Below are 17,901 nucleotides of genomic sequence, written 5' to 3'. Positions count from 1 at the left end.
AATCAAGGAGATCTTGTGCAACTGAAACCTGAGTGTCTTTTTGGTCAGCTGAAAGCAGTTTGGGCACAAACTTGGCAGACACACATCTCATACCTAAATCTTCAGTGATAATGACCTGAAATGAACCGTAACTAATCTGCACATCTTCTGGTAACTCACTGATGGTGATTCAATAACTTCCCCTCACAGCTGCATGCACATCTGCAATGTTTTTCTCAGTTCTGCTGGTTGTGGGTCTTTCAGAACATTCGTCAATATTGACATATTTTCAGCCATATTTGAAATTTCTGAACCATTCCTTGTGTGTGGCTCATACACTCCTCTCCATACTCTTTCTGCAACTTTGCATAGGCCTCGGAGCAGGTATTGTCATAACCACTTTCTCTGTCATGGTCAATGTGATGATCACACACTGCACACCTTCCTTCCAACCACTGCTGTAAACAGCAAAAGTGAGCTAGAATGTTAAAACTTAGTGCACATGCATAGCAGAAATCAAGGTCAATCTTTGCTAAGCAGTTTCACTTTGTTACTATGGCAACAGTCTGGATACTTATTGATCTGACCTCATATACATGAAAAACCATTATATATATATATATATATATATATATATATATATATATATATATATATAATACAGAATGGGACAAGAACACAAAACATCCAGATAGTTAAGTGATACAAGAAAGGGACCACAAAACATCCAGATAGACGATACAAAGAAAACAAAGACGGGTCATTCTTAGTTTTCTTTCTTCAGTCGAGATCCAGATTATCTTTGCAATTTCGGCTGGTTATTCTTGATATTGCTTCAATTTGGCCAGCCCCAAGGAAAAACTAAGCTAAGAGCATTAGATTCCTTGGAAGAAAACAGCGAATGTATACAGAAACAAGGACGGGAAAAAACGAACAAAGTTACATATATGTTTAAATTGTGGATGCATAAGTATGGTACAGTGGTTAAGAAGTGCACATTGTAATTATGAAATCTCAGGTTTGATCCCATTGTGTGGTATTTTGAATTCTGAATAGTATCTTTTATTATACCCTCAAACTGACCAAAGGCCTTGTGAGTGTAAAATTGAGTTGATGGGAACTGAGAGAACATTCAGCAGATGGATTGTACTTGTAATTTAGATATGCAGCCTTGTCCCATTGTATCACCTTGATTCATCCTGAAAATTACATTACAAGTACATGTGTTTCTGGAATAGTCAGTTGGCTAATTCAGTGAGTAGGTAGTTCAGTTGATGAAACAACTGACTACTTATCATTGAAACCAATGAAGGATCAATCATTTGTTTATATGATAAATATTAAATGCTTGTGTTTATACATTATGTTTTTGTCTAAGTATTTTCCATTTTCCAATGTTGGCTGCCAGGAGGCTGTGGCTATTATAAATTAACATAACTCTCTGAGTGGTTGGCGTTAGGAAGGGCATCCAGCTGTAGAAACTCTGCCAAATTGGATTGGAGCCTGGTGTTGCCATCCGATTTCACCAGTCCTCAGTCAAATCGTCCAACCCATGCTAGCATGGAAAGCGAACGTTAAACGACGACGATGATGATGATGATGATGGTCCCAGGGGAATAGTGGGAAATCTAGTTTGTATTGATGGTAGGAATAGATGGAATGGTGGTTGAGAGTGTAATGTCTGTTCATGTTTACATTCTAGAATAAAGAGACCAAAGTTAAAGAACTCAAAGCAATCTTTCTGAAAGAAGAACTTGAAGAAATTGAGAAAATTGAACAAGAGAAAGAAGACAGGATCAAGTATGACTTGAGTTTTTGTTGTAACTTAATGTCTTATAATTGGTTTTCATAACTTTTAAATTAATTGAATCTCTAAATGTTTAGGATGAGTCATTAAGGAAATTATAATTTTTAGACTATTAATCACCTCTTTAAATATTAGACTATTAAACACCTCTTTAAATATTAGTTTCAAATTTTGGCACAAGGCCAGCAATTTTGGGGAAGGGAGAAAGTCGATTTCATCAAACTCAGCTATAGTTTAAACTATAGCTTCAATAAGATAAGTATTGAATTTATTTTCAGTAATATTGTTAAATGTTTTTCTTTTATTTATTGGTAAAATAAGTATTTTTATATAAATTCATTTGATATTTATTGTTAGTCGATATATATGCATTGATTTTATTATTATTATTGTATTTTGACCTAAAGATTAGCTATATTTTTGAATAGAATTTATTTTCGATCGATTTATTTTGAATCGATTTTATTTTTATTTTATTTTCTATTTGAAAATATGGTTATGAAACACGTGTAGTCATTTTTACTATTTTAATATTTATTACTTTGTACTTTTTTGATTTTTATTATTGGTCTTTATAGTGTATTTACTTATTAATTTTTTCTATATATGATAGTAGATTTTCATGGATGAATTAAATAATTGTGTTTTTTTTCTCTAAATTATATATATATATATAAGGGGAAAAGCTAATAGAAGAAAATGGAGAATAAGTGGATGTAATTACTGATTTTATTTGCATGTTGTAGAAAGATGTACAAGTAAATTGGAAGTTGAAAGCTCAAAAAGTCAAGAAAAATCGTAAGAAGAACATACATATATGTTTCTGTCAAAACCAAGAAGTAGATAGGATTTTCCAAACATGTTTAACGTCAAGAAAATTGCCACATTCATACTATTTTATAATTGGACTTTTTCAGAGTTTCAAAAAGAGCTAACTCCACTTAGGTAATCATTATATCTTTTTCTTGACATTAAGCAACATGTCTGGAAGCTCCTATCTACTTATTGGTTTTGACAGAAACATATATGTATGTTCTTGCATTTTTTTCTTAACTTTTTTGAGCTGTCAACTTCCAATTTATTTCTAATGATTTTTAAAAAAATGTCATCTTTCTGCAATATGCAAATAAATCATCCATTTATTCTCCATTTTCTTCTACTTATTTTCCCTCTATATTAATCATTTCAGTAATCCTAAACATATACAGATAACTTTATCATTATATGATACGGATTGAACCAGTGGAATACTTTGGCTTATATAATTCCTAATGAGGACTTAACGTCCTCAAATTAACTAACTACACTCTCACACACACACACACACACACACACACACACACACACACACACACACACACACACACACACACACATACATGTATACACACATGCACATATCTGTCATCATTATATTTTATCAATTTATTTCTCTTTTGTCATTGTTTGTTAAAGATCAGTACAACAGGAACTTGATGACCAACTGTCCAAGTTAAAATCTGAGAACCAAAAAATTTATGAAAAAGAGAAAGAAAAAATTATGCAGACCTTAAATCAAAAGGTAAGATTGGAGTTTGGTTGGTTTAGTGACACATTTGTTGGCTTCTTAGGATTAAAAGAAACTAACCTTGTTATTGTGTCCAGTTGTAATAGTTGTCCAGTTAGATGAATTACAAGCCAATTCACTCAAACCAACTATTACAGAAATGACCAGTTATTCTAACCTAGAATAGAGAATAGGAAAACTCCTAGAACTAAGCAAATAGAAGTCTTGCAAGAAATCTTACACAATTTACACAAATTTGTACACTTTAATATGTCTGTATATGGAGGCAAGCAAAACCATGTGGTTAAAAAAATCTATTTTGCATTTAAATAGTGGCAGGTTTAGTGTTTTTGCACAGCACTTTGGGCAAGTGTCTTCTGTTACAGACTTGGATGAAATTAAGTCTTGTGAATGAAGGTATATGGATGTCTGTCAGAAGGAGGATTTCTGTTATTGGATTATTGCCCAGTTTAACATTTCCACCTAACCTTTGGGTACATTTAACAAAGCCCATTCTGTTGTGAGCATTTGAACCAGAGCACTAGTTGTGGGGTTAACATTCTCCCATCAATCTCAGATAGCTAGGAGAATGTTATGGGCATGTCCTTCTAATTTAGCTATAAGTATAATGAATTTATTTAAGCAAGCAAAATGAGGTTTCACGAGTAGTTTTACTCGACTAACTCAAATTTGTACATTCTAACATGTCCATATATGGAAATGACATTGATGCTTTAGATACAGGCCCATTGTCTGACTTTGGTGCCTGGGGGTGCTTCAGAATATTCTGGGTGGGCACTAATTTGTATTGCAGGAAAAATTTTGTAAACTGTACTTTCTAAATTTGAGGGTGCACCGTTGAATAGTGAGGGGCAGTGCTGTTCAGTGTGCCCCCTTAGCAATGGGCATGTTTAGATAAGTCTTTGATTGGAACCTATTGTTAATGAGCTCCATACAATGGAATAATGGAAGGTGGATTTTGTTACTCAACAAATCAGAAATAAGTAAATGCCATGTAGGCGCACTAACAAAATATTTTACAGTTACTCCACTCTATGCTTCTTAAATTTTTGACCCTTACAAGATGACTAAGCTAATCTTATAGCCTAATGTTTTTGTCCTAGAAAGGGGAGATGGTTAGGGCTGATCACCTCCAGAGTTTAACTGCAGTATGCAATATATTTTTATTCTTTAATAGTTTCATTCATTGGACAATGGCCTAGCTGAGGCACAGCCTTCTAGGGTATAATCAGTAATACTAATCCCAGTGCTTATTTTACCAATTAGGGTAAAGGGTTAAAACCCCCTTCAATCACGACTGACCATGAGATGACACCTAAAAAGTTCCCCTCCGAGGCACAAGTCCAAGCAAGGTTGTTTATGGATGACCAGCAGTCACCCTTGTATATCAGCCTCTCCTCTCCACATCACTGATCTTACCCAATGGAAAGGCAAAGGCCTATACAGCTTGGCATCAGTGATGTCACAGCTCATTACAGCTGAGAGAACTGAAGCAATATGAAATAAAGTGTCTTGCTGAAGAACACAACACACAGCCTGGTTCAGGAATCAAATTCACTACCTCATGATTGTGAGCCTGACTGCTTTTATTTTTATTGATCTCTGAAAAGTGAAAGCAAGATCTGAAATCAGAATGTAAAGAGACACAGCGAAATATTAGAAGGTATTTTGTCTAGTACTCTTCCAATTCTGCCATCCAACAGATTGGATTTCAGTCAGTTATTGTTTGGACTAAAAGACCAAATATACTTCTGGTGTCTGACACATGTTTTGTCAAAAAGCATGTTAGCTGTATCATATACAAATACACAGAGGACAATAAGCAGCTTAGTGAACACAGAGCTGAGTCAGTATACAGATACATCCATCCATCCAATAGAATAGAGTCAGTAAGTGGAGAACTGTAAAAGTTAATTAATTCTACTTTATTACTACTTAACTGTAGGAGTTAATGCAGTCACTAGATTCTCAAGAAAGTTTGCATGAAGACAATAGCATGATGGAATCTGAGAAAATAAAAATGTCTAAAATACAACAAAATGCTGTTGAACATCTTAATCGTGAGGTTTGTGACACTTCAGTTTCTATGTATATACTATTTATTGTTCTATATACCATATCTGTATATGTGTGTGTGTGTGTGTGTGTGTGTGTGTGTGTGTGTGTATATATATATTTTTTATTTATGTGTTTTAGCCAAGTGGCTGCGGTCATGCTGGTGCACCACAGATAAATAAAAATGAAAATGCCACTTTAAAAAATAATTTTTTGGGTGTTTTGATTAATTTACATCACATGTTTCGGTTTTTTTGAAAAACCTTATCAAAAATGAGTATAAAATATGTGAGAAGAGAAGAGGGCTATTAATAAAATTAAATTGAAATTAAAATTAAGAATGACATTCATAGTTTACTGTTATTTCTTGCATGCGCACGTGGTACTTTTGTTCTGTTCTGAAGGCATGGTAATTTCAACTCACTGTGATAGTAAATTACTACTATCTGTCTTTGTAAATTAAATAGCTATTTAATTTACAAAAACAGATCTACTATCACAGCGAGTTGAAATTACCATGCCTTCAGAACACAACGAAAGGACCACGTGCACATGCAAGAAATAACAGTAAACTATGAATGTCATTCTTAATTTTAATTTCAATTTTATTTTATTAATAGCCCTCTTCTCTTCTCACATATTTTATACTCATTTTTGATAAGGTTTTTCAAAAAAACCGAAACATGCAATGTAAATTAATTAAAACACAGCAAAAATTTTTTTTAAAAGCGGCATTTTCATTTTTATTTATCTTTAATATCTACTTACTCGTGTGGTACATTTACAAATCTTTTCAAATATATATATATATATATATATATATATCATCATCATCATCATTTAACGTCCGCTTTCCATGCTAGCATGGGTTGGATGATTTGACTGGACTGGTGAAACCGGATGGCAACACCAGCCAACAATCTGATTTGGCAGAGTTTCTACAACTGGATGCCCTTCCTAACGCCAACCACTCAGAGAGTGTAGATGTATATATATATATATATATATATATACCAGAGTAAGCACATAAATGTGAAACAAGATGGAAAAAAAATAGTACTCAAATACCAGAGTTAGAGTAATATGTTTTATCAATAAAGCTGCAAAAACATCACATTCGGGAACGTGAAACTCTGAGAAACAGATTTTGTGATGGTTTTGCAGCTTATCAATTAAATATATATATATATATATATATATATATATATATATATATATATATATATATAGAAAAAAGACAAAGTAGAAAATGCTAAAATACTTTTATAAAGAACATTACAGAACCGGTTTCGATCCTTGAGATCTTTTCAACAGTAAATATGAATAAGAAAGTTTTGAAAAATTATTGGAAAATTAAATTTTGGTAAATTTAAAAGAAAAGTCTTTTTAAAGACATATTTGTATAGTATTCAAGTAACAGCGGCATTTTTCTTGCTTCTGCCTGTCTCTATCTCACTTGTTAACTCTTGTGGGTTCGAAGGAGGACTGCTATGATAGTAGTAGTGTTGATTGGTTGGGTGTCCTGACATTGACCTGTTGGTGGACATATATATCATCATCATCATCATCATCGTTTAACGTCCGCTTTCCATGCTAGCATGGGTTGGACGACTTGACTGATGACTGGTGAAACCGGATGGCAACACCAGGCTCCAATCTAAATTTGGCAGAGTTTCTACAGCTGGATGCCCTTCCTAACGCCAACCACTCAGAGAATATATATATATATATATATAGACACGCACACACACATACACACACACACACACATATATATATGTTTATGTATTTGTGTTGTAAGATTCTTGATGTAAAATAGTGTATTGAAACAGATATTGTTATACTTGGCGAAGGTCATACTTTGCCAATTAAACACATCCACTATATACTATATATTTGGTCTTCCCTTCAGCTTTATTACTATTATTTTCGCTTCTTTGTCAAAGTTCTTTCACTACACATTCTGTGATCTATTCAATGACTTTATCCCATGTGATTCTTCTTGTTCTGCTTATTCCATTTTGTCTTTCTGTGATGTGTATCGTTATTTGTATATGCATTTGCATCTCAATTTGTATCTATATATGTATATATATATATTTATGTGTGTGTGTATATATGTATGTGTGTGCATGTGTGTGTGTGTATATATATATATATATATATATATATATACACACACACACACACACACACATCTATATATATACAAAGGGGTGCTGAAAACTTCCTGGTTTTGAGTAAAAGAAAATAGAAAATACAGGAGAATCAGTTGGTTATGATTTTATTCAACCTATTCCCCTCTCAGATTCACAAACTTATTGCAACAGTCCTTTAGTTTTTCTAATTCTAAACCCTATAAAAGAACTTAGAAGGTTGGGCCTCCAACCAGGTCTTTCACAATACCCTCAAAACCAGGAAATTTTCAGCATCCTCTTGTATAAGTATTATGCCATATGTAAAACATGTATCGTATATCATAATGCGGGTGGCATATTTGATTTTCTTTGATATAATATTGATATAATATAATATTGAACTCATTGTTCACTCTCCTAAAAAATATTAAAAAAATTTGGCATACAATATTTAAGGTTAGGTACAGTCTCTGAAAAAAGTCAATGGTTACATTGAATGTTTGCAGTCCATAGCAAAGTTGTAAAAGTGAGAAAGAAAGTCATATTTTTTTTAAAGATAATAAGATAATCAATTAATCAATTCTGCCACCTGTGTTACTATGTATATAGTAATATATATATATATATATATATATATATATATATATATATATATATGTATATAGTATGATTTATATATATATATATTTATTTTGTGTTATGCTTAAAAGCGACTGGAGTCAAATATAACAAATTGCTCCAAATCCTTGTTAGAGTCAGGATAGGCTATATTACACAAATCAGAAACCTAAATATTAAATGCTTTCAAACTATCATTATTTGTTTTTACTTCATTATTACAACTTATATATATATATATATAAATATATATATATATATATATATATACCATCAGTAAATCCTAAATCAGAAAGAGAAGCACACTCTAAGTTATAGAGCAGTAGAGTATTTAGACCAGCTATTAGAGTCTGATGAGACATTGTAAAGCTAAGCGCTTTATGGACAGAAAACCCTGGGTAACCCTATATACTGGCCATAATTATTTTTATCTAAATAAATAAATATATATACATGAAAGAAAGTAACACTCAACATGTGTAGTTGGAGTTTAAGTATTTAATTACAGGTTCATTCAGCTCATTACTCAAAGTTTTGTAGGCATGTCTTCACATGTATGGAGTCAGAGTCTGACTCTGTGCATCTGTATCTATGATACTAGGTAATGTGGAACTGAGTCAACCTCTCAGTATGTATGATAAAGCTAGTTACCTTTTTGAGTCATGCCAACTTATAAGGGCCAGTTTCTTGGTTTCATGGCATATATACTCCCCACCCGGATGGGACGCAGGTCCATCACAGGATTACTCATTTTTGACAGTTGAGTAGACCGAAGCAATGTGAAATGAAGCTCAAGAAAACAATGTGTTGCTCAGTCCAGGAATCAAAGCTACAATCTTACATTCACCAGTCCAACATCCTAACCACTAAGACATGCACCTCCACTCAGTATATATGGGGACAAGCACTGACACAAAAGCACACACACACACACATACACGTGTATATGTGTACATATATATTCATACATATGTTCAATTTTTCACCTTATGAAATCTTCCATTGCTCCTACAGCTTGAAGATGTTCTTAAGCAACGTCGCCAAAGTCTGAAAGAGAAACATCAAGCAGAAACCAAAGAAATTGAGGCAAAACATGAAAACCTTCTTGAAAAGCTCAAAGAGGACTTTAAAGAGAAGGTAAACCAAAGATTTGAAACTAAGTTTTACTCTCCAGAATCCTGTAAGGTGGCCCATATAGCTGTTGTAAAGAATTTAAATTTATAATCAAATATTGTTTTTTGTTAACACTGTGTCAAATCCCATTATGATGTTGACTTTGCTTTCCTTGCTTCTGGGTTCGATGAAATAAGTACCAGATAAATACTAGGGTTGATCTAATTGACTACACCTTCCTTCCGAAATGGCTGGCCATGTGCCTAAGTCAGGAATCACTATTTCCCTGCTACTCTGTTTTTACTATTACTGCTGCTGTTTCTAGTTTTATATGTAGAACACAGTGAGTATGAAATTTTATATGTAGAATATATACTATATAAAGTTTATGTATACAGTTCACAAATCATAGGAGATTATTTAGTCAATTACTCAACACACACACACACACACCGCACCACACATACATATATAACAGTTACCATATTTTCTCCATAATTGCCAGCTCTGATGAATGTAAGGTTACACAGTTGAACTGTTATTTAAAATTTAGTTTAACATCTAGTGCAAAACCAATTGATAAGATCAGCCTTATATAATGGAGATATACTACTGTACACTTCATATATTTGTGTGTATATATATATATATATATATATATATATGTATAGAATATAGTCTATGTAGGTCTTATGTATGTAGAAGAAAAATTATGTAAGGTTTATTTATTTAGAACACAGACTATATGTGGGTTATGTGTGAAGTGTGAAACAGAGACAGTGAGTGTACATTTAATGGAAATGGAGAAGAATGAAGTTAATTTTGTTTCATTAAGTTGCAATATTAATAGTAATATTCAGAAGAAAGCAAACTTTGGTATGTTCAACATGTGTATCATTGCCAAATATTTTGTTATTTGCTTCCATGCCATATATAGAATTAGTTTTATCTCTTATCTTTTACTTGTTTCAGTTATTTGACTGTGGCCATGTGGGAGCACTGTCTTGGAGAAATTTTTGTCAATTGCATCAATCCCAGTACTTTTGATTTTTTAAAAACCTAGTACTTATTCTATCAATTGCTTTAGTAGAACCACTAAATTATGGGATGTAAACACACCAGCACCACTTGCCAGGGAATGTAGAGGACAAACACACACACACACACACACACACACACACACATATTTGTATATATGTGTGTGAGTGTGTGTGTGTGTGTCATCATCATTGTTTAACGTTTGTCTTCCATGCATGCATGGATAGGACAGTCAACAGGAGCTTGCAAGGTAGAAGACTACTCCAGGCTGCTGTGTCTGTTTTAAGAAGGTATTTTATGGCTGGATGCTCTTCTTAACACCAACCACTCTGCAGAGTGGACTCAGTACTTTTTACATGGCACTAGCACAGGTGAGGTTAGTTTTGGCATATATATACTCTTTTACTTGTTTCAGTCATTTGACTGTGGCCATGCTGGAGCACCACCTTTAGTCGAGCAAATTGACCCAAGGACTTATTCTTTGTAAGCCTAGTACTTATTCTATCGGTCTCTTTTTGCTGAACTGCTAAGTTACGGGTTCGCAAACACAACAGTATCAGTTGTCAAGCGATGGTGGGGGGACAAACACAGACACACAAACACACACACACACACACACACACACACACACACATATATATATATATATATATATATATATATATATATATATATATATACGACGGGCTTCTTTCAGTTTCCGTCTATCAAATCCACTCACAAGGCTTTGGTTGGCCCGAGGCTATAGTAGAAGACACTTGCCCAAGGTGCCACGCAGTGGGACTGAACCCGGAACCATGTGGTTGGTAAGCAAGCTACTTACCACACAGCCACTCCTGCACCTATATATGATGAGTTTCTTTCAGTTTCCATCTACCAAATCCACTTACAAGGCTATAGTAGAAGACAATTGTCCAAGGTGCCATGCAGTGGAACTGAACCCGGACCCATGTGGTTGGGAAGCAAAATTCTTGCCACTGAGTCAAACTTGCACCTATGTAGAGTGGTAGAGTTTCTCAATGGTCCATCTTCATTTGTATGTCATGTTTTCTCTTTTTCTTTCTTAGGAGAAACAGGAGAGAAAAAACTTTGCTGAGAAACTTGGTGCCAAACAGAAAGAGATGAGAGAAGAAATGCAGCAGAAAATGGCAAGTCTGAAGAAGGAACTAACTGCAGAAAGAGAGAAAATGGAAAAACAGAGTGCATTAGAAGTTTGTTTTATTACAATCATGATACTTATATAATTATTGGTTTCAAATTTTGGCACAAGGCCAGCAATTTCAGACTTACATCGACTCCAGTGTTCAACTGGTACTTATTTTATTGACCCCACAAAAGGATGAAAAGCAAAAATGACCTTGGCAGAATTTAAACTCAGAACATAAAGATGGACAAAATGCTGCGATGCATTTTGCCCTTCGCAATAATGATTCTGCCAGCTTGCCACCTTGATTCTTATATCGTTATTAGCTTTTTATTAACTCCCGGTTAATCTAGATCAAGAAGGTCTAAGGTCAAAGACAAGCTAATCTCTTTTCTCAAACATAGTGTAGTTAGGACTATATTCTCTGATGTGTCCTTCCATTTGAAGATACACATATGCAAATCTGCCAAATTGCATTATTTTCAATCATGTTGGATGGAATTGCCAGACACATGACTCCCATACCTTAACTTGATAGTATTTCAGCCTCAGCTCATTGTAATTCTTAGACGAGATATTTAACTTATCCTATATTTTCATGTCTTGTGATAAAAATTGCTTTTTTAGTGCTATTACCCAAGGATGTATTTTATATTACTTTTAATGTCTTTTAAACTTTTGTTGAATGCCTTACCAATTTCGTTGTGTTTTATATTTCAGAATGCTTCTTTAAGAGAAAAGCTTGTTAATCTTCAACAGCAAAGAGAGGAACTGGAGCAGTCTACAGAGGAATTAGCCAGAAAGGTGAGTATCATTTTGATTTTGCCCAAGAAATATTTGGGATGACATAAAATATAGGCATAGGCATAGCTGTGTGGTAAGAAGCTTGTTTCCCATCCACATGGTTTTGGGTTTAGTCTCACTGCATAGTACCTTGGACAAGTGCCTTCTACTATAGCCTTGAACTAACCAAAACCATGTGAGTGGATCTGGTAGATGGAAATTGAAAGAGACCCATCACATATATATATATATATATATATATGTAAGGGATGACCGTGCGAACTCATAAAAGGAGAAATGGTGACGAATGGAAAAACAGCACTCCTTTTATTTAAACGAGTCACACGGTCGAACTCACAATATATATATCAATGGATGATATAGATAATATGTTATGCGACGATAACATAGATGACCAGTAATGAAAGACCACAACCATATAAGATGAATAACAGAAATATTTATTGTAGCGTTAAAGATGTATGTCTGTGTGAGAGTGTGAATGCGACATATAATAACATAATCAAAGACAGGCCGTCATGCAAAGAAAAGTGTGTATGTGAGTGATACATGTGTGTGAGTGTTTACAGCAGATAGAAAGAGAGTCAATAACACGTGAACAATTATACCAGTTGTTTAGTACACTATAGGAAAAGTTCTGTATGTGAAAGTGAGTTGGCTGAGTGTGGCAGAGCTTATCACTAGTTGTGTTTTGGCTTCGATGCCAGGGCCTTGAGGACAGACGTTTATCGCAGGCTGAAATCTCTTGTCTGTTTATTTACCGTGGTGAAGCTAAGTCACCTAACAGAATCGAAGAGAGAGATGTGCCGCGGAGGTTTGGTTTGGTGTACATGGTAAGTCGTGTTGACGCTGGTAGAGATTGTTGCTGGTTAGTAGTAATCGTAGAATCGTGTTGGTCATGATGATGATGCTGGATAGTAGTAGTAGACTCTTGTTGCTGATGTGGCGACGGCGGAGGTCATCGTGGCTGGACGAAGCTGCTGAAGTGGTCGCTGGCTGCTGCTGCTGTCGTGTGGTACACGGAACAGTTCTCAAAGAGAAACTGGACCAAGACAAATTTGGCTGCTGAGTTAAAGCTATTTATAACAAATTATTGGCTCACCAGATGGTAGAAATATACTCTATCACGTGACCTTATTAGGGGCCGTGATTGGTCAGTTTGCGTTCTGGCGGGAACGGTTCGAAGAAGTTGCCGATTCGAATAATGATCAGTCACGTGATGGACAAGGAATGGGTTCTCTACTACGCTCGCATTTATTTATATTTAAATGAGACGATTGTATGTAATGGCGATAGTAGTTTGTATCTAATGGCGGGAGGTAGTTTCACTACATATATATATATTGTTGTTATTATGCAAAAGTGTCATAAGTCCAAAATGTTGCTTTTTCAGAAAGTGAAAAAATAGTTTCACCATTCCATAGCAAAACTGTTGTACTACACTTTGACAATTTTTGATATCTTGGCATCTGATGCAGCTGGAGATACGATAGTTTGACCAAAAGAAAAAACACCCATTGCAAGCAAAAATAAATATTGAAAAAAGCATATTTGGCCAAATTTGGACATACAATAGTTTGACATAATAGCACATATATATGTGTGTGTGTGTGTGTGTCTTTGTGTCTGTATTTGGCCCCCATCACTGTTTGGTTACCAGTGTTGGTGTATTTACATCCCTGTAGCTTAGCAGTTTGGCAAAAAAGATATCGATAGGCTTTAAAAAAGTCCTGGAGTCAATTTGTACAACTAAAAGACAATTCAAGGCGGTGCCCCGGCATGGCCGCAGTCAAATGACTGAAACAAGTAAAAGATGAAAGATAGAAAGAATGACATATGTCTCCTCTTTTATTCACTTTTTGATTTCCCTGTTCATTCTTTTGCAGGAAAAAGATTTTGAAGAAAAAAGGGCTAAATTCTTAAAAAACCACAAAGTATTTTTTGAAGAGTTTAAGGTACTTTTTTAAATTTCTCTGTTTTATTTATTATTTTTTTTTTGCAGAAGCTTATTTTTCTGTTAATAACACCATTCCAAACTTTATAAAAAAACAAAGAGCAATTTTACAAAAGTGGTAAGTTGACAGAGCACCAGACTAAATGCTTTAAGCATCTAGTTTCATCCCTCCACGTGCTTAATTCAAAGTCTGCTGTGTTTAACTTTGCTTCTCCCACCCTCTGTAGCATATCTGTTGTTCTGAAGAGGCCCCTTTTTTATATTTGTTCCTGCCTTGGTGGTTTCCCACTCCTCTCTAGTCTCTATTCCTATCATTGCAATCTCTTTCTTGGACAAAATTCCTCAGGCAAAAGGACAATCCTTTTTGAGGAATAGTTGTTTTCATACTTTTACTTTTACTTGGAGTTGACCCATTGCTAAATGTAAAGTTCTACAAAGAATGCTAACCTGAATGTAGGATCTAAAAACTGAAATAATCCCCATAATACTAGGTGACTTGGAAATGTTTAGCAATGTACAGACAAATTCTTAATCAAAGCCTCAAGAATTTCAAATATACAGAATATATATATATATATATATATATATATATATATATATATAGTTCTATATTTAAGAGATGAGGAATTATTTACATTATTTACATTATTTACATTATTTACATTTGACGGATATTTCTCCTCATCTTGTTTGTTGTTAACACAACGTTTCGGCTGATATACCCTCCAGCCTTCGTCAGGTGTCTTGGGGAAATTTCGAACCTGGGTTCTCATTCCTAACGATGTTACTATTATTATTTATTATTATTATTACTATTATTAATCAGATCGCTGCCGTGAATCGAACTCGGAACCTTGGGGTTAGTAGCCCACGCTCTTAACCACTACGCCATATGCCCGTAGGCGTAGTGGTTAAGAGCGCGGGCTACTAACCCCAAGGTTCCGAGTTCGATTCACGGCAGCGACCTGATTAATAATAGTAATAATAATAATAAATAATAATAGTAACATCGTTAGGAATGAGAACCCAGGTTCGAAATTTCCCCAAGACACCTGATGAAGGCTGGAGGGTATATCAGCCGAAACGTTGTGTTAACAACAAACAAGATGAGGAGAAATATCCGTCAAATGTAAATAATGTAAATAATGTATATATATATATATATATATATATATATATATATATATATATATATATATATAAAAGAAATAGTACCAAGGCACTGCATACATATGTTTAAGTGCAATATAAAGCCAAAACAAAATTCTGCTTATATCCAAGGTTGCTCACAGCTGTGCTTGGTAGTGAAATAGAAATAAAGCTACTGAATAATAATAATAATAATAATAATAATAATAATAATAATAATAATAGGCAGTGGCTCTCATGGTTTCTGATCTTAACTGATTGGAAGTGTTATCATGTACATTGATGGACATTGTCTCAGTACAAAGATGGACTACAGCAAATATTCTGCTTAACATTACAGATTTGCTTGTCAGTTGCTTGACCTTAACCAGTTGAGCATGTCACTTAGTGGCCGACATTATGTGCATCCCTGATCACGAGCAGAAGTAGTGGGGGAGCATCATAGCCATGTGTTGAGAGGAATTCTTTGGGGTTTGGATAATTCACCTTTGGAAACATGGGTATTTTGTTCATCATCCTTAGACAACCCTTATTCAAGGACCTTTTGAGTGGGATGGGCTACTTGACTTGAAGAAAATTCTAACTGGGCCCCTCCTGCAAGATCATATGCTGTTTATCTTGATATGAGATCACTATGTCGTGCACATATGGTTGTGATGCATGTGCCTGGTGTACCCTTATCAGACAGGTAGTCATGATGGGTATACTGGACTTCGTATATTTTACCCCAGTGTCACTTTGATGGCATGCAGTGCTTTCTCACTCAATAATAATAATAATAATAATAATAATAATAATAATAATAATAATAATAATAATAATAATTTCGGGGTAGGAGACAAGTCAATTACATTGACCCCAGTGTCTAAGTGATACTTATTTTATCAACCCTGAAAGGATGTAAAACAAAGCCGATCTCAGTGGAATTAGAACTCAGAATGTAAAACAAATGAAATGTTGCTATGCATTTTGCCTAGCATGCTAGCAATTTTGCCACCTTGCTGCCTTGGTGGTGGTGGTGGTGGTGGTGGTGGTGGATACATGATCAGCAGCTGCACACTGCACAAAAATTGTACAGAAGTTAACATGACAAGGTTGCTCTTAGGGTGTACTGGCAACTCTAAAGGAAATACGATCTTTTGTGCACTGATAGTCAGTATGACCACCTTCCACAGGCCCTGGTTGAGAATGAGTGGCTGAAACTCATGTGGGATATGACCATCTTTATAGATAGGCTTGTGGGACATAATTGCCCTGGTATCAGGACTGTGCACAAAGACATACATAAATGGGTCATGATAGACATCACTGTTTCTGCTGACCAGAATGTTGAAATCTCTGAGAGAGTGAAGGTAGACAAATACCAGAATTTGGTGTGCCAGGTATGGGAAATACATCAAGCAACAGTCAAAATAGTCCCTTTTGTTATCAGTGCACTTGGAACAATTAAAAAAAAATCTTGATACAATACCCGAGATCTTAGGCACGTGAAAAGCAACATTCAAGTGTGGTCATTGCCAGTGCTGCCGGACTGGCTCCTGTGCAGGCAGCTCGTAAAAAACACCTTTTGAGTGTAGTCGCTGCCAGAACCGCCTGACTGGCCCTCGTGCTGGTGGCACATAAAAGCACCAACTCCACTCTTGGAGTGGTTGGCGTTAGGGAGGGCATCCAGCTGTAGAAACTTTGCCAGATCAGATTGAGCTTGGTGCAGCCTTCTAGCTCACCAGTCCTCAGTCAAAACGTCCAATCCATGCCAGCATGGAAAGTGGACGTTAAACGACGACGACGACGATGATGATGATGATGAAGTATTGGAATCTATGTAAATGATTGTTCCTTCCCCAAAATCTGTGATCTTGTTTCCATGTCTTTGATATTACTGTTGTTGTTTTTGCTGGTGAAATACACTGTGTTTGTTGAAATTAATTTTGAAACTAATGAAGAATTTAGTAAAATAACTTTGTTATTAACCTGGTGTTTGGAAGATCAGATCTTTGTGTTTTAATGTGCTAGATTCTTGCATCTGTCATTTCCCTCCAAGTGTTACTTTAACTGTTGTCATGCCTCATAGAATAAATTTCTGGTTTTTTTTTTTTTTTCCTTTTTTTTATTTTGTCAGAATATGTTGATATTGGAGTATGCTATGAATCTCAACCAAATAAATCTCATGCATTTGGTATTCTTATTTCCTGTGATCTGTTTCAGAAAGCTGATGCTAACCGTTCTCTACCCTCTGAAAATGGCAGTAATTCAAAAATAACAAATCAAGAGAAAGAGAAATTTTCTCCTTCTCCTTCTTCTCTTCGGTTGGGATCAACAAATCTTGTGAATGGCAACGATAGGTAAAACAATTTTAACCCTTAACTCTTTTTGTTACTATATTTCTGATGAAATACACTGTCTTTGCTTCAATTAATTTTGAAAATAATGAAGAATTTATTGTTATGATTAAGCTGGTGTTTGGAACATAAATTAACATGAATTAACATAAATTAATACACACACACACATATATATATATATATATATATATAT

The 17,901-nt window shown here is 34.7% G+C and overlaps 1 protein-coding gene across 5 annotated transcripts in view; it reads left to right on the top strand.

The window, feature by feature from the left end:
• The window catches only part of LOC106874788 (uncharacterized), a 105,164-nt gene that overhangs the window by 64,363 nt on the left and 22,900 nt on the right, over positions 1-17,901 (top strand). For 4 of the 5 annotated variants that reach the window (XM_014922644.3, XM_089338187.1, XM_089338186.1 and 1 more), the window contains 8 exons: positions 1,682-1,779; positions 3,242-3,347; positions 5,299-5,418; positions 9,179-9,301; positions 11,383-11,526; positions 12,180-12,263; positions 14,150-14,218; positions 17,572-17,708. In XM_014922644.3, coding sequence (XP_014778130.2) covers positions 1,682-1,779; positions 3,242-3,347; positions 5,299-5,418; positions 9,179-9,301; positions 11,383-11,526; positions 12,180-12,263; positions 14,150-14,218; positions 17,572-17,708 — 881 coding nt within the window. The remainder of the gene's footprint in view (positions 1-1,681; positions 1,780-3,241; positions 3,348-5,298; positions 5,419-9,178; positions 9,302-11,382; positions 11,527-12,179; positions 12,264-14,149; positions 14,219-17,571; positions 17,709-17,901) is intronic. The other variant, XM_052975154.2, reaches the window with a different exon arrangement.

The sequence above is a fragment of the Octopus bimaculoides genome, chromosome 20 (genome assembly GCF_046866305.1).
Source record: "Octopus bimaculoides isolate indiv1 chromosome 20, ASM4686630v1, whole genome shotgun sequence".
NCBI classification, from domain to species: domain Eukaryota; kingdom Metazoa; phylum Mollusca; class Cephalopoda; order Octopoda; family Octopodidae; genus Octopus; species Octopus bimaculoides.
Note: the sequence above shows the minus strand (reverse complement) of the source record. Positions and strands in the feature narration are given on the sequence as shown.